General features: G+C 43.5%; 1 protein-coding gene across 3 annotated transcripts in view; it reads right to left on the reverse strand.

The window, feature by feature from the left end:
* Window positions 1-5,393: 5,393 nt before the first annotated feature.
* Window positions 5,394-21,121, reverse strand: part of GLIS3 (GLIS family zinc finger 3) — a 445,549-nt gene continuing 429,821 nt past the window's right edge. For all 3 annotated transcript variants that reach the window (XM_046665009.1, XM_046665010.1, XM_046665011.1), the window contains 2 exons: window positions 10,614-10,796; window positions 5,394-9,751 (listed from right to left, as the gene is read on the reverse strand). In XM_046665009.1, coding sequence (XP_046520965.1) covers window positions 9,615-9,751; window positions 10,614-10,796 — 320 coding nt within the window. In that variant the 3' untranslated portion in view covers window positions 5,394-9,614. The remainder of the gene's footprint in view (window positions 9,752-10,613; window positions 10,797-21,121) is intronic.

Raw genomic sequence — 21,121 nt, forward strand, 5'->3', positions numbered from 1 at the left:
CCAGTGACTCTGTGTTTATGTGTGTGTGTGTGTGTGTGTGTTTGTGTGTGTTAGAGCTAGCAGGGGAAGGGCTGAGTCAGAAATCCATTTTCAATAGTGTGTGCCCAATAAAGTAAACTTGGAAACATCACGATGGGGGACCTATGCTTTTCCCCCGTGCCCTAGGCGGCAGGCACAGAGATTTGCTGCTCAGAACCCCAGCTACATGGTGTGTGGTTAGCTGACAGTGTTAACTTCTTCAGGGTCTGCCTCAGCTTTCTAGCTCTCTCAAAGGAACTTAGCCAATGAATGACCAAGACAGTGATATCCAAGACACAGCCTTCTCAGGGTGGGCTTCAGCAAGGGGGTGAGACAAAAGCCTAGCTATTTCCGCTCAGCTGGATCTCTTGCACTGGATAAGAGCAGTCTTAGGTCCAGAGCACTGACAGAGCCTCTGTCACGTTGGCATCACAGTCTGATGGCATCCCCTGCCCAGTCCTGCTTTTGCCCTTTTTCCTTTCACAGGTGTTTCTCTCTCCAATAATTTTTTTGCCCTCTCAACTGTCTCAGCATCTGCTTCCTGGAGAACCCAAGCGTCAACATCCTCCCAGAGCGTCATACTTCACAGACAACCAAAATAAACAATTCAAAACAGCAGGCCGCTAGAATATAACGCCAGGAGGACAGGGATGATGGCTTAGTTTCATTTCTGCATTATCCCCAGCATCTAGAATAGTAATTGGTACAGAGTGTTGGGGATGGAGTTAGTAAACAATTGTTGAATGAATGAATGAACCCAGCTGTCTGCATTTGCTGACAATGGGACGGCCGGGTCGAGGCTGGTGCTTCTTCTATCCCCTCTAGTTCACCACGTCCTCCTCCCACCACACTGACCTCCAGCCCCCTCCTTCCTCCTTCCTTTCTCTCCCTCAACTACTGAGCATTCATGCTGGGCCCCACGCTCCATGCTCAGGACTACCTTCTGCAGTTGCTCCAAACCGCCTTGCCATCTCCTCTCTGCTTCTCATCCTCTTCTGCTTTCTTAGCAAGCCGGTTCCACAGCAGAGGCTCTGCTCTCACCTGCCCCCAGAGTGGGCGTTCCCAAAGAGCATCCCAAGGAACACTTGCCTAACAAGGCGCTTACTTTTTAAGTGGTTTTCTAGGTGTCAGGCACCCTATTAGATACTCTCTTTACACTATGTTTTTGGTGTGTGTGGTAAAATACACATAACATAAAATTTACCATTTTAACCATTTTTAAGCGTACAGTTTTAGTGGCACTAAGTACATTGTTGTGCAACCATCACCACTATCCACCCACAGAACTTTTTCATCATCCTAAGCAGAAGCTGGACCCTTTAAACAATAACTCCTCATCCCCTCCTGCCCCAGCCCTTGGTAACCTCTATTCTGCTTTCTGTCTGTATGAATTGGCCTATTCTAGATACTTCGGGTAAGTGGAATAATACAATATTTGTCCTTTTGTGTCTGGCTTATTTCACTTAGCATAATGTTTTCAGAGTCCATCCATGTTGTGGCATGTGTCAGAATTTCCTTCCTAAGGCTGGATGATAGTTCATTGTATGGATAGACCACACTCTGTTTATCCATTTAACAGTTGACAGACATTTGAGCTGTTTCTACATCTTGGCTATTGTGAATAATGCTGCTAGGAACATACGAGTACAAGTATCTGGTTTTAGTCCCTTTTTTCAATTCTTTTGAGTATATTCATGAGTGGAATTGCCAGATCACATGGTAACTGTATTTTTAATTTTTTGAGGACCTGCCAAACTGTTTTCCACAGTGCTACCAAGGTACTTTTTGGAAAAAGGGTTAGGTGGTCCACAGACTTCATCCTTGAACTCTTTCTTGGAGAGTCACAGTGCACTTTAGCACAGTAAAGGCTCTGAGAAGTCCCAAAGTAAAGAATCTGTGTAACTTTGACCCACCATTCCCTAAACTAGTTTGAACAGTGGAACACTTTTTTGCCAAGTAACTGGTAACATACCATCCTCTGCTGGCTTGGGAAAGAACACTCTGAGCTCGCAGGCCTACGCAGAAAGGGCTGGGGCTCAGCACGGGTGCAGGATCACTCAGCCCAGAGATGAGACCACCTTGAACACTCCAACTAGCCTGTTGGGTGATCCTGGCAAGTTACTTTCCTCCTCCTGGTGGCTCTGCACATGCTCTGTCCTCTGCTTGGTCCACCCTTCCTCTGCTTCTTTGCTCCTTAAGATTAACTTAACCTTCAGGACTAGCTTAGGCACTCAGCCCTTTTGTCAGGAAACTCTGACCCTGCTCTCTTGTCTCCCCAGGCAGGGGTTGGAAGCCCCTCTTCCGCTCAGCTCTTATGAAACAGTGTTGTCCTGTTAAATGGCCAGCCTCCTTCCCTATATCAAGAGTGTGTGTCAAATTTAGTATGTATCAACAATCACCTGAAGAGCTTATTAAAAATGCAGCTGCCACCATTGTACCCCTAAAAACTCAAGCTCAGTAGCTCTTGGGGGTGCATTTGGTGGATCTGGAGTGTGCATTTTTAACAAGTATGCCAGGCAATATTCTCGGGCAGATGATTTTCAAATCCCCCTCTTGTTAGCGCTGTGAGGATAAAGGCCACTTCTACCTCTGTTTATTCTACACAACAAATGTTGAATGAGTGAACAGATGAACAAATGAATGAAAAATGAATGAAACAACCTGTTTCCTACTCTGTAAAAGATGAGGTTGCCCTGGATGTCTTCTAAGCTTTCTCTTGCTTAAACTTCTCTTTATAAAGTTCAGGTTATTTTACCCCAGAAACTGTGTTCCTGGCAGCTTTAATAGCAGAACCATATGCAATACACAAACCTAAGTACACGAAATCACCAGGGAGACCTGCTGAAGAGGATTTAGTCTACACTACTACTTAGCGAATGACCCAGGCTCATGCATAACCATCCTTTTGAAACTATCAATTTAATCGCAAGCTAGAGATACAAAGAGAGGCACACGCTTGTGCCCATGTGAATTCAGTCTCATTCTCTCTCACAAGTCAGGGCTGACAAACCCCTAAATTTGGGGTTTAGGGAGCTAGGCATTATAGGAAGGCAGGGGCCAGAGAAGGTGCTGGGGTGTTGAGCAGCTCCCTTGCTGCATGGAGGGGCACAGACTGTTAGCACTGTCAGGGCCCCCTGACTCGGCTCCGACCATTTCTCGGAGGAGACTTTGAAGATAAAACCCTGACTCTCCTCTCCCTGAGAACCCTCCAGGTTTTGAGAGGCAGCTCCAGCTTCTCACAAGAGCCACGGCCTGAGAAAAATGAATTCTCCCATTACTTACAACCTCTCAGCATTTCAGAGGAAAAGGTTGACTATGGCTGCCAAGAGCCAGTAAATATTTGGTTAGCTTGGAAAGAATGGGTGCTCATTTTCCAATTCTCACAGATTTCTCTGTGCCCAGTTCTTTTATTAAAAACTTCAAATCCAGAGATAAAGTCGAATGGCTCTCCAGGCTCTAAGCATTCATCTGTATCCCAGGGAGCAGAACCCAGAATCTCAACAAAGAAAAGCTTAATCAATAGAACTCATGAATTTCCTCTGGGAGCAGGACCCAACGTAGCTGAAGAATAAGCAGAGGGGCTCCTAACTGTGGTTTTCTTTGGGTGGATATTTATGGGGAAGGGCTGGAGAATGTTCCCTAAGTTGGCTAAGGTCAGCACATTATGGCCAAAGAGACGAATCCTGCTTGCTGCCTTTTTTGTTTGTTTTTGTACAGCCTGTGAATTAAGCATGTTTTGTACATTTTTTAAACATTGAGAAAAATATCAAAAGAATAAAAATATTTCATGACATCTGAAAATCATTCAAATTTGTGTCTATAAAGTTTTATTGGAACACGGCCACACCCAGTTGTTTGCATTTGTCTACAGCCACTTTTGAGCTATGATGACAGAATTAAGTAGTTGAGATAGAGAACATATGGCCCTCAAAGTCTAAAATATGTCCTATTTGGCCCTTTAGAGAAAAAGTTTGCAGACCCCTAGAGTAGGGAATGTAAGACTTGGCCTTCACTGGTATTTGAAGTAAAAACTATAAAATATATATGCACGGTTAAGTAATTATAAAGTAAACCTCTGTGTAACCTAACACGTGGGTCAAGGAATAAAACATTGTTGGTCAGCACCCCAGATTCCTGTGTGCCCTTTCTTCCTGACTAGTTAATCATTAACTGGACCTTTGTGATAATATCTTCCTTGCTGTTCTTTATACTTCTACCACCTAAACTTTGTAATTAAATTTTGCTTGTTTTTGAACAGTATATAAATAGAGCAACATTGCACATTTGCTTTTGCGTCTTGCTTCTCTCTCTCAACACAGTTTGTGGGACTCTACTCTGAGTTACTGCCTGTGGCTGTAGTTCTGTCACTGCCTTGGCTGCATGGCATTTCACTATATTAGTTTAGCTCAGTTCATTTATTCATGTTACTGTTGATGGACAGTTGGGTCATTTCCAGCTTTTGGCTATTGTGAATAGCATTGCTGTGAACATCTTGTATCTGAACCATCATTGATGTATGAAAGAGTCTCTCTTGAGAAAGGAGTGGAATTGTTGGATCATAGGATATGTGCATCTTCAGCTCTACCAGTTAATGCTGAACTCTTCTCCAAAGACATGGGACCAAATTACACCCCCAGCAACTGCTTCCTTTTAGGGAGTAGAGAAGTTCCTTGTGTCTTGTCAATCAGCACTATTTCCATCTCTCAACCCTGAACCAAATAGTTCTGCTGCCTGCCACCCAGTACCCTGAAGAGCCAGACAAGGTGCATGGAAGCCATCATCCCCTTTGCTTTGTATCTTCGCTTAATAGAATTCTCAAGTCTTAAAAATGTAGCGAGCAAACAGTCAACTTTCTAAGAACGATCCTTGAGATAGTGTGATGTCTTTTAGATGCATGTGCTTGGCTAACAGGCCAGCCAGGTGTGAGAATATCCTGACCACCCTCTCCCTCCCCTCCCCACCCTCCCAAGGATGGGAGCTGAGGAAGGAAGCTCATCATAGCTAATGGGTCAGGTGGCCTTCCAAAGCCTGCAGGGTGGACAGGATGGGAAATCAGGGAAATGGCAACTGCCCCTCTCTCCTTTGGGAAATCAGAGGATTTCAAAGGTGAGGATATCAGCTCACGGGAAGCCGATGCTTGTGTCCTTCTCTGCAGGGCTTTAGGAAAACAGGGCAGAAAACGCCCACTCCTCCCATGGCCAGCGTGCCGAAACCCCATCACTTGGAGGACCCAGCACCAGAGGCATTTCTGAAGCATGATGTAGCACTACATTGAGAAGGCACAAATAAACCCCAAACCCGAGCACACATTTATCCAGTTTGTGAAGCGGATTAATAGAATAACCAATAAAACATGTATAAAAGCTTTAATTAAATCTGATGAAATAAAACTTCATGTTTTATTTATGGACACTCCCAACATGTAAAGGATTCAGGGACACATTCATTTTTACTGCCATTTCGTCCTCATATCTATAATTAAATCCAGGCTGCAGCTCTGGCCCAAAGCAATGCGGCATTTTAAAGCTGGCCTTGGACACGCCCTCCCCCACCCCCATCTGCTTTTAATTATAATTACCATCCCAATATGAAGGAGGCTGATGGTAAAACAACACAAAATAATAAAACAAACAAACGAAAAATGGTTGTTGCCGTTGTGTTTTAAAACGACATGCTGAAGGAGGATTTCGGGCAAGTGGACGTATCCTCTATTTCCAGTTTTATTCTGTACCAAGTGCACAATCCCTTCATTTTACTTTTGACATAAAAAAAGGACTTCATGAAACAAGACAAAATAACTTATGATTATATGAAACATAACTGTGACAAATCACAAAACTATACATATTAATAGAAAAAAAGTGTACCTAATTCTTTAAAAGATTTATGACAATAAGCACCAGATGTGCCCCTAGAGTAAAATCGGCCCCATATCCAGTATGATATATGCAGTTCATTTCTCTACGTGAGTGTATATAACTATGTACAAGAGTCTGTGTGATTTATGGGAAACAGATTTCCATTTTTCCCCCCCAAAGTGCTTTATGTCAGCAACATTACACAGGATGCTCTGCTGTCTGTACAAATTAAATCTCTTCTTTTTTACACTCGCCATTTCTCCAATGAGTGTCTTTTTTTCTTGCTTTATCTTTTGCACACACACACACAAAAAATGTAACCGCAGAAATTCCACACCACCAACAGAAAGTGCCATTAAAAAATGCTGCTATAAAATGACATGGTCAAAACAGTCAAATAAAATACCAGATTATTAAATTGGACATTTACAATCACTATTCCTTATACTTCAAGGCAACTGGAACGCCAAGGTTCTTGGATGGAGGGGGTGAACATGGACCGCTGTTCTGATGCACGAATGTGCTGGCCTTCTGGTAATCTGAGAACAACAGAACCAACACTCTGTTTTATCAGTGGAAACTGTGCCGAGATCCACTGAAGACCTTTTGCCCATTTTAGAATCACCTATGTAATTTGAGGGAGATACAGGTAAAGGGAGACACCCCTCAGGACTAGTGAATATTTAAACAGTATTTAACAGCTGATCACAGAGGCTAAATTACAACTGACATTTTGATGCAGTCCCTTTAGGGAATTAAGAATGCAGCAAATGAAATGTCTCTAGGCATACTGATTTTTTTTTTAATGTAATAGGATAATTGGCTTTGGGCTGTGTGTATATTCACAAACACCAGTTTTTTAAAAAAGGGGAATGAGAATCGCTGTTTAGATGTTTATGAAAATGGTTACATCTCAAGACTAAAAAGGCCAGGAAATGGGAGGGAATGAATTTTGAAGTTTCCACTTTTACTGCTACAAACAATGACGAAAGCAAATATAAATCTTCTGCAATGTGAAAGCAGGCTAGGGACACATTGTAAGGTCAGGTGAGATTCTGGAAGCTAAGGACAGTGTGTGTATCTAGAAGGAACCTGAAAGTGTCACGTCCTGAGGCCCTAAGCTCAAGCTTGCAGCCATGGGGAAACACTAAGGGGTATGTGAGGGGCGCTGGGCCTGGCAGGCTGTGCTGGGCCCTGCTTCCTGCCTGTTCCCTCTGCTAATGTGAAGGCCCCCCAGGGGCCGGCCCGAATTCCTGCTGAGGAAGGAGCCCCTGCAGGTACTGCTGCCGCCTGGCCCCTCTGGTTCCCTCCAGCCACAATGAGGCAAGAGAGGAGCAGGGCCACAGTGAGGCCACAGTTAGACCAGAGACTGACGCTCGGAGTATCTCCTCCAGCCAAAGAGGGAGACGACAGCCTTGGTTTCCGAGGTTCAGCTTCTGGTTCTGTCCTCCTTCCCCTCTTCCACTTTAAATTATATAAAGCCATAAGGCAGGGCTGACGACATCAGCTGCAATAACAACCTTGCCTTTTGCTCTTTTTCTTCCTCATCACGCAAATGAACTATTGTAAAGGCTTCCTTGTAAAGGCTTCGGTATTTAAGAATGGACAGATTGTCTCTCTAAAGATACCAGAGCTTTCCTTTCTTTCCAGAGTGTGACAAAGGACACACAAAGGATGCCAGTGTTAGCATGCATGTGTCCTTGTTTAGGCCAAGTGACACGACCCACAAAGTCTGCAAGAAAAGGAGGGACTTTACATGAGAGCTCATCTGGAAAGACATCCTGACATGCATCCTTTCGGAAAGCAGAGCAGATCTCTGTCAAGTGAATAACTTTTGCAGACTTGGACGTCTACGTGATAGCTTTTCTCAGATCAGAGCCCTCTAGTTAGAGAAAAGAGACTGACTGAGTGCGCTGTAAAAGTGGTCGCCATGCTTGGTTCTTTATTCACCTTATTCTACTGCATGTTGGAATGAAGTCCAGAACCAGGCAGAACACTACTGACTGTGCAGCCAGACTGGAAGGACCCATCTGTCAGGATACAAACTGTCACTGGATCCCAAGCCTGACATCAACTTGTTTAATTGTCTCATTGAAGATTGTAATTATCTCAGTCTGACAAATAGCATTGTTTCATTTTTGCTCAGAAAACATTTTTAAAGAGAGAGAAAAGAAACTGTGAAATGTGACAGTACTGGAATGTCAGATTTTACCAGGTGTCTTTGGGGTTTCGCTCATTTTTCTAGTTTATGCCATAGGACTCGGGATCTTTTCAATAGTTTTGTAAAGGTGTCACAGAAAATGGCTTCCTCTTCAGGCTTGATGTCAAATGGCCAAGTGCTCTGTGAAAATTTCAGGCCCTGAAATCAGAGTTTCAGAAAAAAGGTTGCCTTCTTCTGCCCACCTTTCCAGAACTGTTCCCTCTACCTGTCTGAGGCTGGACTTTCCCAAGAGACGATGGTCAGGCAATGGTGGGTGGAGGGCATGTCTGAACCACAGTCAAGAAGAAGGTGAGAACAATCAAAAAGAGGGACAGGAGAAGTACAGGGGACAGAGAGACAGACAGACAGATGAGTAGATAGCCTAATGGAGGTGAGCAGAGGCTGTGAAAAATAACTGGACATCGGGCATCTCTAGTTCGGTTTTCTGAGAGAACCAGGAACACCACTCAGTGGGCCCCTGTTCTCATATCTTCTAGCACGTCTCTGGGCTGAGCACCTAGAGCGGAGGCAAGGGGTGAACAGTCAAGTGACCTTTTCCTTTGAACAAGGTCTTCGAGGTGGAGTCGCCGAACAGTCAACCCTTGAGGGTTCCTGCTACAGGACTGGGAAGCGGGGTGTGCCCCCATTTCCCTCAGGTAGCCGTTGCTAAATGCAAAACTAACATTCCAAGGGTGCTCACAGGTGCTGCGAGGGGGCCACGCAGAGCTATAGCTGTGGCAAAATGCATGTAGTTGGGATGATTAAAATAATTATTTCCATCCAAAGAACAGACCTCTAAATATTTTTTCCTTTTAGAGTAGGTGTAAATAACAAGTCTTTAAAATGAAAGAACTAAGATAGGTTGCTGGAATATAAAATAAGTTGTAGTGCTTTTCAAGGACTGTGCTTGACAGAACCTTAGTTTGTTTTTGGAGAAACACTGAGAAGTGACTGGTTAGCACGGGGGCATCTGAGAGGAGTGAGGCAGCAGCTCACTGGAATGCCAAGCCGGTGCCGGAAACACGGGACTCGGCTGAGAGCAGAGCCCACGCTGTGCTTTGGATGTGGACTTCCCTTGCTGCGCATGGCTCTGCACGGCCAGCAGTGAGGACAGCTGGGCGAGGCAGCTCACTGTGCTTCTGGCAATCTGGGTAAGTCCTTCCTATTTGGAGTTTTCAGCAAGGGTCATCCTCAAACTACATTTTCACATGCACATCATTTCATCGGTGTCCTTTGAGGGCTGACAGCCAGGAAGTAACAGGTATCCGGTAGAGTGAGACTCTAAATTCCCTTTGAAAAGACAGTCCTGCTGGTCACCTGGTCCAGCAAACCCAGAGAGAAAAAGGAGCAATGGCAAACCCTCCAGCAAAGCCCAGCTCTGACCCACTGTCCTGCCTTCCAAAGACACATCTGTGACTCTGCAGGTTCCGCTGATCTGGTTGACATCCCTTTTCACGCAGTCTACGCAGAGAGTATGAAAACAAAAGGCGGTGAGCAACAAACAGGTTTGCCAGTGGTAGTGGGGGCCAGGGGAGCTTTTAGCCTTCGGTATAGACAGAAGAGAGCTGGCTAGGACAGCGGTCCACAGCGCTGATCTGCAAGAACGTGGCGTCTTCAGGCCCGCTGCGAAGAGACTCCCCAAAAAGGCTGGAGGAACCTGAAGGCAAATCGTACACTGGAAGAGAAAGGACACAGGGAGTCATTACCTCCTGCCGAGCCACACCCACCACGTGCGCTGCAAATGCAGACTGGGGGATACAGAGGCAACCGCCCTGGGCCAGCCCCTTCAGTGAGTCTCTGGGCCTCAGAAACCTGAGTAGGTGAGGACGCTGACTTGCAGACAGATGTCTAAAATATGACTCAGCACAAAATATGGGCTGAGCAGAAGTAAAAGTAAAGCGTTCTAGGGAAGGATGAGGGTGGCCTCAAAAAGAGGGTGATGTTAAAGTTGAGTCATAAAAATGTATGAGATTCTCACAGATGGAGAGGTGAAGAAAGAACATTCTAGAAGGAGAAAACAGCTCCCTGACAGAGAGAGAGGGGCATGTGGGGCCAAGCATGCTGGCAAAGCTCAGGAGCAGAGCATGTAGGGAGACGTGTGAGGGCAGGTCTGGAGAGTTGGATCAGGCCTAACTCAGGGGGGCTTCGAATGCCATGCTGAGGCAAGTAGACTTTATTCCCTCGGCAATCGGAAACTCTTTAAAGTACTTGAATATGAAAGCAGGTCATTTCATCCTTCATTTTTGGGAAGGCAATGCTCATGGTAGCACGGAGAGCAGCACGGTAAAGATAAGGAGTTGACTCAGGGAGACTTGGAAGGCTATTGTGATAGCCTGGGGAGACACTATGGCACCTGAATTACGGTGACACAAATGGGGCTGGAGAGGAAGACGAAGGTGAGAGACATTTCAGGGGTAGACTCAACAGGATTTGATGTGGTCATGTGCTGGGTCAAGTGTAGTCAGGGTCAGTCACAGGAAAACCCCAGTCTTACCTGCTAATCTGCCCGCGTTTCTAAGTCACAGACACCAACCCACCTGTAATGCCCGAGTGAGTTGAGAAGGCTCTGTGAAAAACATCAAAGCCAGCCTGGCCCATGGACGTGGGGACCAGGCAGTCCTCGAAGGAAGGCACCACACTGCAGGAGGTGCTGGGCGGCACGGTTCTCTGGGAGTCAGGGTAATGAGGAGGGCAGAATGTCTGCAGCTGCCCATAAAATCCTGAAACACAAGCATGGCATTGAGCTACTGCAGGGCACAGGTGCCAAAGATCATTCCAACCCAGCTAGACCCTCACTCAGTCTGTCTTCATATGACATCACGCTGCTGACTGTAAAGCCCACCTGTAAAACCTGAACAAGCATTTGGAATGCACCATTAGAGTAGAAACTCTTCTACCTTCAGGGGCTTTCGAAGCTTGTCGGCGTATGACATTTTTATTCCTGCTCTAATACCTGAAGCTGAAAGCCTTCTTATTTTTGCTAGACTCTCCAAAGAGTCCTGGATACTGAAGGCCCGACCTTCAGAGGACATTCTTACCCCATGCCCTCCCACCAGGTTTTGAATGCATCTTCCTTAACTTCCTTTATCCTATATGCTATTCTGCTTTTCACAATTGGTAAAAATCTGAAGCATGCTCTAAACAAGGCCCACCTTTAAAAAAAAATGCAACATAGATCTCTCCATCCATCTGTCCTTCTATAAATTCATACACATTCATATCTTCCTCATTATGTTGAATAGGTACATAGTATCCCGTAGCACTACAATTTACTTAAATACTATTATGGTTGACCTTTGCAGTAAATGAGGAAATATTTCTTAATATTTGAAAATAATCATCAACATTTTGCTAATCTTGTTTCACTTATCTCTTTCAATGTTTTTCTCACTTGGAGTTTTCCTTGTGGTCCTATGTGGTCCTTTTCTGTGATCCTCCACACCTTCCATGATACCTTACCTTTTCCTTCTTCCTCTTTGCCTCATGATAAATTTAAGTCAAAGAATTATTTCCTTGGAGTATAACATGCTTTGAAAAATGTAGTAATGAAATCTTCATTCAATAGTTTATTGAAGGGAGAACTGCAAACTCTCCATTTTACTGTATCTGTTTCCTCAACAGTAAAACGTGAATGTCATTGTCTATTTCACCAGACTATTGTGAAGATTAAGCAAGTCACTGGATAAGGAAGTCCACGTATAATATTTTAAAGTGCTTTATAAATGTCAGTTATCATTGATATCACGACTCCGTTTCTGGTGGAAAAAACAAGGAATTTGTAGAGGAAGTGTCCCAGGGTTCCTTCTACAAACATTAAATGATGGAGAACACAGACTAATTCATGGATTTTGGGTCCCTAATCCTGTATACCTACCTCCACTACAACTTCCTCTTCTTCTTACATGAACCACCTACCAGCAGGTAGGGAGGAGCTATTTGGGTTCTTTCCAGCTCTCCCTAAGTACAACCAGGGTGCACTGACACATCCAGCCTACTAAGCTCAGCCCCCTTCTCATTCCTGCTGAGTACTTTCAAGGTAGCCTGTGTAATTGCTCAGATTACTCTTGGCTGGAGGCCTGCTCTACGGTTGCTAGGAATATCACCAAAGAATGTGTGCTAAACCGCTCATAAAGACACAGGTCAGACTCTAGGAGCTTATGACCAAGACACAGGGATTGGTGCACATCTATGCTCAGGGCACATTCAGTAGAAAACAAAATAAGAATATACTTTATAAGCAGACAGCAGTATACTTTACATGGAGTCAGAAAAATCCACATAACATTTGGGGGAAGATTGAATGCATGTTAGCAGTATAGACTACAAAAATACCTAAGGAAATTCCATGTCAAGGCAGGAGAAGAAAGAATGGAAAACTATTGACTCTTCTCTTTTTGACCCCCAAAGACTTCTGCAGGATCTCAATAGACTGACTGGCAAAAGACCCATGGAGACCACTCAAATACTCATATAACTGATCAATCAGTATGGACAAACTGTCAGTCCTATAGCCATCAAAGGAATAAAAATCACAACAATGACAAAATACCATATTCTACCTATCACATTAGCAAAGATTTCTAAAAATCATTCTCGGCGCCGGAGTGGGACTGGTGAAGAAGGCACTTCTGTGCAGTGCTGCAGACATTGCTAAAGAGTACAGGCCTTTCAGAAAACAACTGGACAACCTGCATCTAGAACCCCAAAAGTGTTCACACTCTCAGACATGGGAATTTTACTTGTAAGGATGTATCCTAAAAGTATATTCTGAAGAAGAGAAGAAATTCGGCACAGAGATAGTCACCACAGTGCTTAGTTGTCATAATAGAAAACTGAAGAACCAAAACAGCCAACCATAAGAGAATGGGTGAGCAAATAGCGGTACATTTACACAACGGGAACGTTAAGTAGCCAAACTGAATATGGAGATTAGGCTCAGTTATGTGGAAATCTAGCTATAGGATAGACTGCAAGGCAACATATGTCTAGTCGTCTTTGGGCATTTTTTTTTTTTTGCTTTATGTTTTTGTGAATTTTAATAGTGGTGAAGAGCAAGTACTCTGGAGCCAGACTTCCTGGGTTCAAATCCTAGCTCAACTACTTACCAACTGCGCAGTCTTGGTGAATTAGCCTCTCAGTGTCTTCGTTTTCTAATTTGTAAATATGGGGTTAGTAAGTAGTACCTACACCTCACTGAGTTATTATGGAGATTAAATGAGTTGCTAGCTACATATTGTATAATATAATCTGATAATACAATTAAATATATAATTACTATTCATATAATATATATTTTAATAATATAATTTATATAATACATGTGTTTGCTAAATAAGGAAAATAAAAAAGTAAAATTATTGCACAATAATGTGGTTCTCAAAAATAAAATAATGTTTATTAAGGTTTATTAACCTTTCAAAAAGGCAACAAGTAAGTCCTTCAACAAGAACCAAATGTAAGAATGGACTCAGAAGTGGGCATGTGGCTCACTCCCAGTTCCCAGGTGGCATCCTCTGGAACATTCTTGGCCCTCTGGGGACCTGAGCTGTATACCTCTTGCCCATGTTACCTCCTAGATCCTGCACTAACTGACGCACAGCCCCAGGGTGGGCTCGAGATAGCAACAAGTTTTGAGTGGTGTGAAGGATCTGGGATGTCAGCTTCATGGTTTGGGAGGTTCCTTGGACTGATCTTGACTTTGGTTCCCGCTCTCCAGGCACATGCAATCAGGACATTCCCAACAGGAGGGTTTGAACCATGATGGTTGGTTTATTAGGATGGAATGTCTCCTCACTGAGCAAAATAGACAATATTTGCTATTTATATCCCTATGCTGGCTCTGCTTAAATTTGTCACCCATAAATTCCCTGATAGCATTCCTCAGTGTAATATTAGCCTTCCAAAAAGAGAAAACATTTTTCACTAAACTCCCACAACTCCTGAAATAGGGATATTAATCATTCAGGTATGTCAGGAACAGGGATAGAGACTTTCACTGGTCTTTGTGAAAACTAACTCATTCTCTCTTTCCTATCTTCTGCTATGCTTCTAAGAGAGAACAGAAATGTCACATGGCTTCAATCTACATTTGAGTCTTGTGATGCGTAAGACTATAAAGGTCTGTGATGCGGTGAAATACACTCAGTGAAGTTGAATATTAAGCCCAGCATTCTGGGCTCCATCTCCCAGTCTCCCCTGTCCATCTGGATCTGAATGAGAGGGCAGAGTGGACTGTAATTCCTGCTTGTGGGTGTCTTGGCTGACACCAGAAACAGTCGAAACCAGAATGGCCCTGCAAGCATGTTTTATCACTCTCACAGCCAACTCAGGGAAAGAAAATCCTCTTTATTAAATCCCTCCCTCCAAAAGCCAGTTACTAGAGATGCCAAATACACTGGTGTGGATGACTGTGGTCACTCAAATCAAAGAGCTTTAACATATCCTCTTCCCAGTGCTATTTCTATAAAACTAACAGAATTTTAAAAAATTCCATTAGGGTCTTACCACACACACAAACCCAGAGAAAGCCGAACTCATTTTCTGATGAATGGCTCCTGTATTCCAGCTGTTGGATTTCATGTAGTAAATTTGGAAGGAACACTACCTCTCGGACCCAAAGCAAAATGAGGCAAGATGTTAACACATTTCGTGGGCATAAAACCTAAGAGTGATGGCAAGGTCAGCCAATCTGTCAGTCAGCCAGTCAATGATAGTTATCAAGCCCTGGTCAACGTGCTGTTGGAACGACCAAAGAAATACAAGATAATACTTTGTCCTTGAGGATTGATAACGCAGTTGGTGTGACCACACATACATTCATAATAGCATAAGAACACACACACAAATTTATGTTGGCAATAAATGCTAGTTGTCACATTTGGTTATAAAATCATCCCTTCCCCATTTTAGAAGCTATTTTACCTCCAAGAATGGAGGGAGTGGGGGGTGGGGAGGAATTCTCAGATAAACTGATTCTACCCAAGTTACTGCTCCTGATGGTTAAGGAGAATCATGCCTCCTCTCCTCAATTTTGGGAAGGTTTTTTCCCTTCTAAAAACAAATTTGCTTTTCTGATTATAAAAAATATTTGAATTAATTATACCAGCTAGAAAATGTGGAATAGTACAAACAAAGAAAGGAAAAATTATCTTTATTTTCACAATTCAGATATCGTCAGATAAATACACACAAAACTGGAATGTTATATACATTGTTCTTTATCCTGTTTTCTCCCTTATATTAGCTATGAGCTTCACATATCGCTAAAATTCATTCTTAAAAAACGCTCCTCTTACTTTGTCACACGGGGTCACTGGTGTCTCTGTGATGATAGGTTAGATCAGGAGTTCAAGGTCACTCTTGCTGCTAGGGATGATAAGGCAGCCCCGTGAAGCTGGGTGTGAATTTCCTTCCAAAAGAGGAAGGGGAGTGGAGGAAGTTAGAGGAGAAGGGAATTGTGTGACTAAATATGATAATGGAAGGCTATTCTCTAGGGCAGAAGAATCCAATAGAACTTTCTGTGATGAAGGACACGATCTGCATCTCACTGTCCAATACAGTAGCTGCATGTGGCTACTGAGCACTTGAGACGTGGCTAGTGTGACAGAGGAACTGACTTTTAAGTTTTATTTAATTTTAACTAATTCAAATTTAAATAGCCACATGGTTCATGGCTACTGTACTGGACAGCGCAGCCCTTGGGCAATCTGCATTTCCAGGTTTAACAGATTTTGTTTCAGGAATGTTTCTGATTAAATTCCTCAAGGAAAAGCACAGGACCCACCAAGAGTTTAAATAAAAGCCAGATAATGATTCTTAGATTCCTGGCCTTCAAGATAGGAAGGATATTACACTCCTTATTACATTTATCTTTTCTTACAAATTTACTACTCCAGTCTTTGTGGAAGGAGCCAGAGTGTAAATACATCAATAAGTAAATAATAGTCACAACTCTCAAGAGGGCTGGTGGACATTTTTTTAAGCTAAACTTCCAGGGCATTTCAGCTCTTTTGAGAAACCACTTTCCCTTCTGGAAGTAGGAGAAGCAAAAGGAAATGTGTCACCCATTTTCCTTCCTGCAGACCGCAGGCCTACCTACTCACCGGGTCCACTGAGAGCGGCAACAACACAGGCGGGCCTCCAGTTTCCCCACCACAGCATGGTGGAGTGCAGTTCAACACAGAGGCTCTACCCAAGTGCTTACCCACACGGACGGAGAGCAGTACCATCACCCCACACCTCGTCAAGGTGCTATGTCAGGACCTGTGTGCTCAGTGGGTTTGTTTATGTAGCAGATGGTTCTGCAAAACAAAATTCTTGTTCTCTTTTACGGTGAGGCTGGGAACCATCACCAAAGTCTGGGCACCAGCAAAAAGGCTGGAGGGACAATTAGAATTGAGACTGACCCTTTCCTGAGGTGGCTCTGCCCAGACCATGATGACAACTTAACAGATGCAGACAGCCCACTTGCGGGGCCCCTCCTAGGTATCAGGAAGGTCCCCCAGAACTGCTTCCCCAACCAGAGTGTGGCCTGCACAGGGTTGGCAGGATCCTCTGTGAGGCTCCTGGAAAACAATGCTGAGAACAATCGCTTCCCAAGACCCCTTGCTACATTCAGATGGGAGAATCCTTCACATCCTGTGAGATGGGAACATATTTCAGAATCCAGGGCAAGCACTGTTTTTTTCAGCTACTGCTCAGATCTCAGGAGTCATCTGTCCCCTTGACCTTTCAGAAGCAGCACTGACTAATGTGTTTGCCTGCCTTTGCTCTTGTACTTTTGTAAAATGGGGGTGCTCACAGTATCTGCTTCATAAGGTAACTGCAAAGATTAAAGAGGATTAAAAGAGATGATCCAAGTCAAGTGCTGAGCACGTGCCTGGCGCATAGTTAGCACTCTACGAGTGTTACTTTTCCCTTTTCTTTCCCTATTCTTCTAATAGCACAGCATTTCAACTTTTATGTGTTCATTCACTCAACAACCTTTTACCAAGCACTTACTCAAGTGCTGGAGGCACACTGAATCAAACACACTCCATGCCTTCTTGGAGTTCACGTTTTAGTGAGAAAGAAAGAAAACATACCAATGAGAAATCAAGTCATATAATTTCACACTATAATTGACAATAGAAAGGAAATTTTCTTTCAAAGATATATAGAGATGCAACTGTTTTCTCCAGAATGTACTCAAAGTAGGAGGAGAAAGAAGCAGCAAATAAGAAAGAAGTGTGGCTGGGCTCATGACCTTTTAAACGGAGCACTGGCTGTGGGTCCCTTTGTCTGGCCCTGTCTTGTGATGGCAGGTACCATCAGGAGGCCATGCCCCAGCTCTGCTGTGGACCAGCCCTGGCAGAGTGGTTTTTCCGCCAGTGGTGTGACCAGTCCATGCCCGAGTAGGAGGATAAGCACATATGAGTGGCAGAGGCAGTGCTGGCAGGGCCTCAGCTTTTTAGTGGTACAGTTGTTTGCTAGCCAAGTGGAAGGAAGGATGTCTATTTATGAGCTTTATGACTCTCATTATTTTTCTGCAGAGACTACAATTTTGTGGGTTACTTTAGGAAGCGTAGAGTTTTTGGGCTCAGTCATATGACTGCTGCATGTGCAGAGGCATGGATGAGCCAAAGTGATGAATGGGAGGGCTCAGCTCAGAGAGCTCCAGGCTCAGGGACACAGAAGCAAGATCCATGATTCTCCTCCCTTTGGCTCCCCTAATTTCTCCTTCTCCAACACTCTCATGGCTCTTTGTGCATTTCCTCTTACTCTCTGAGCTGCCCCCTTGAATACGTTCTGTAATCCATGACACAAGCCAATGAGAAGAAAAGAGGCAAACATAGGTTAAGTCTCTGGTATGATCTTTGGTGTCACATCTTCTCAGCCTGATTTTATGCACGTCAACTTTGCTCAGAGAAAGGCCAGGGAATCATCCACTTACTACTCACATGCTACCTTAGTATTAGAAAACTTTTAAGATTCCTTTTTAGGTAGTCACTGGACATTCCTGTGTTTCTTTTTGTTTTTGGTGAGGAAGGTTGGCCCTGAGCTAACACCCATTGCCAATCTTCCTCTTTTTGCTTGAGGAAGATTGTCCCTGAGCTAACATCTGTGTCAGTCATCCTCTATTCTGTATGTGGGACGCTGCCACAACATGGCTTGATGCGCAGTGTGTAGGTCTGCACCTGGGATCTGAATACACAAAACCCGAGCCGCCAAAGCAGAGTGCATGAAATTCACTACCATGCCACTGGGCCAGCCCCCAGACATTCCTGTATTATAAGCAGGTGATTCAAACAAATGTTCCCATTTTATAGACAGAGATAGAAGCAGAGGAGCTGTTGCATCTCTTGCCTTTATAACCAATGTTTCATTTACTTGGTACCACGCAAATAACAGAAAAGTGGAAAATTCATACAACCATTTTAATATTTCTAACCATTCAGATATTTGAATTATTCATGGATGTAGCCTTTATCTTAAAACAAACAGGCAGCAGAACTAAACCAGTCGTCATGCAATCTCCTTCCAAGTCTAGAGCTTTCTCATTTCCAGTCCCCTTACTTTGGAATTGTCGTAGAACATTTTGGTTGGTGTTATACCAGCCACTCAAGAGAATTCTGACAGAAGGAAAAAAAGGAACTAATATTTATTTGCTCCAAGACAGGCATTGTCCTAGGTGTTTTACACAGAAAATCATCCTTAAAACAACTTTTGAGTTAAGTAGTATTGTCCCCAGTTTTAGACAAAGAAAGAGAAAAGTGAAAATAACTTACCCAAATCCTCATAGCTACCAAGTTTCAGAACTCGGACTCACACTCGGGTCTGTATGGTGACACAGTTCACACAGACCACAGGGCAGAAGCTCATGGACCAAATTCACTGAAACAAAATCCTGCCGTTTTTGTTGAGATCCCTTGCTGCCAGATCATAGGCAAAGTACTCAGACTGGATCAACATTTCATAAAGTACAAACATTTTCATTAGGGAAAAGAGCATTAAATTAATTAATAAAATTGATGAAATCACCTAATCACTGAAAAATTCTAAAAACCCTCAAGAATAGAAACAGACATTTCAGAAATTTCTTTTGGCCAATTTTCTGATTTTATCACTATTTTATTTCCATCCATTGCATGAACAACTTGGATCTGGGTTTGAAAACTGGATAACCCATTAACCAACTGTGTGTCTTTGGATAAATTGTTTTCCTTCTTGAGCCTCATTTTATTTCAAAATAATACCTATTTTATAGGGTTGAGGAAAACATTATATATGAGTGTTTATAAAAGCATCTAGTACATTCTCTGACATGTAGTAGGCCCTCAGTAAACAGCAGTAATTACTATTACCATGACATAAACTTAGAAGTATAGATTCTATATAACACACAAGCAATTCTTAAGCAATTTTTCTCTCATAATCTACCACCCTTAAGTATAAAATGATACTGCTCTTAAAAGTGAAATCTCCACAATTTGGTTGTCGTTTTTTGCCTTGACTCCTGATCTTGGCCATCGACATCATACAGGTCTTCATCTAGCTAGAACTCTACTAAGCTTCCTCCTTGGGAGTGATGGAGAAACTGCCTCTTCATTTTAATACGGAGTCTATAAATGGGGACGCTGCAGGAACAGCTCACAGACTGTGTTAGGAAGACAGATTTTTCTTCGGGCTGAGAACTGAACCAGCTTGCAAAGCACTCGAGCTATTTACGACTGACATTTAAGCAACTACTGTACTAAGAAAGAGGGAAATAATGGAAATAATAACCCTTAAAATTCCACTTAGGCACATTCTGATTGAAGGAACCCCATGACAGTCGTTCAAAAGCCAACCGCTGGAGTAACCTCCTGGTCCCCTTGCCCTCGGTCAGATGGGTTGCAGCATGGGGGCTTTTAGTTAGAAAGTCCACCTGGTTCCAAGAGGAGGGACTATTTTCATCTATAGCTTCTGCCACCAGCTCGCAGGCCACAGTGAGATGCTCTCTGAACACTCGGGATGCTCTCCTCTGCTTGAGCCCCTCACAGCACCCCACCCGGTCTGAGCAAGCTACCAACAGCATTTATGACTGAGCCACAGTCTTGCCCGTGGAGTTGTGATTCATTTCCAGGGGTAGAGTAGGGGAAGAGGGAGACGGTTTGCTACTGATGTCTGCAAAGGTTGGAATAAGGGGATGGGAGTGGGCAGAGCATGTTGCTGAAAGGGACAAAAAGGAAATGGGAAAAAGCAGAGCGAGAAGGAAGGTGTGTGTAAAACACTCTCCGTTAAAAGAAGTAATCAATTTTCATTTAAATATCTTCAACCCACCCAAAACCCTAACGTGTGGTGGCCTATGGCTTCCAAATTCTCAAAATGATAAGCTGCCAAAGTAAACTAATTGCAATGTGTCTCAGTAATTGCCATGTGTGGGTATATACAGTTATAGTAAAACGGTTCAGTAAATCTTGACAGTGATAATGCACATTTGGAAATTACATAAAATAGAGACTCTCAAAACCAGAAGACTTGAGGAGTCTGAGATAGGTTTGAAAGCCAGCTTTGCCATTTTCTGGCTGTGTGGCCTTAAAGAAACCATAGCTTCTCTGAGCCTATGACTCCCTATTTGTAAAAGGGGCATAATCATACTCATGTGGCAGCATAATCCTCACAGTAGGAAGAGAAACGAATGAAAGGGATTCACTGCTCAGTTGCCCATGAGTTGCCACCCACATGCCATCACCTGCCTGGGACTGAAAAATCCTGGATACATGTAAGTCCCAGAATGAAGGGTCAAGGATTTGGACATTCTGGGTCTGATGGCCTTGCGAAGTGAACACCTTAACCACTGGTCAAGGTTGGTAAGAATGACTTGGGGATCTCTGTGAGATGGGGCCACTCTGTTGCTGGTATAGTCCCCCTACTGGGTGGCTGCAAGGATCAAATGAAATCATAAGTGTGAAAATATTTTGCAAATAGTAAAACCCACTGAAAATCTAGCCCTGACTGTCTCATTGTAAGCCTGGTGTTACTAATCACCCTACCTTCTCTGAGTACACAGGTAAATCTGCCCATA

The sequence above is a fragment of the Equus quagga genome, chromosome 6 (assembly GCF_021613505.1).
Source record: "Equus quagga isolate Etosha38 chromosome 6, UCLA_HA_Equagga_1.0, whole genome shotgun sequence".
In the NCBI taxonomy this organism is placed as follows: domain Eukaryota; kingdom Metazoa; phylum Chordata; class Mammalia; order Perissodactyla; family Equidae; genus Equus; species Equus quagga.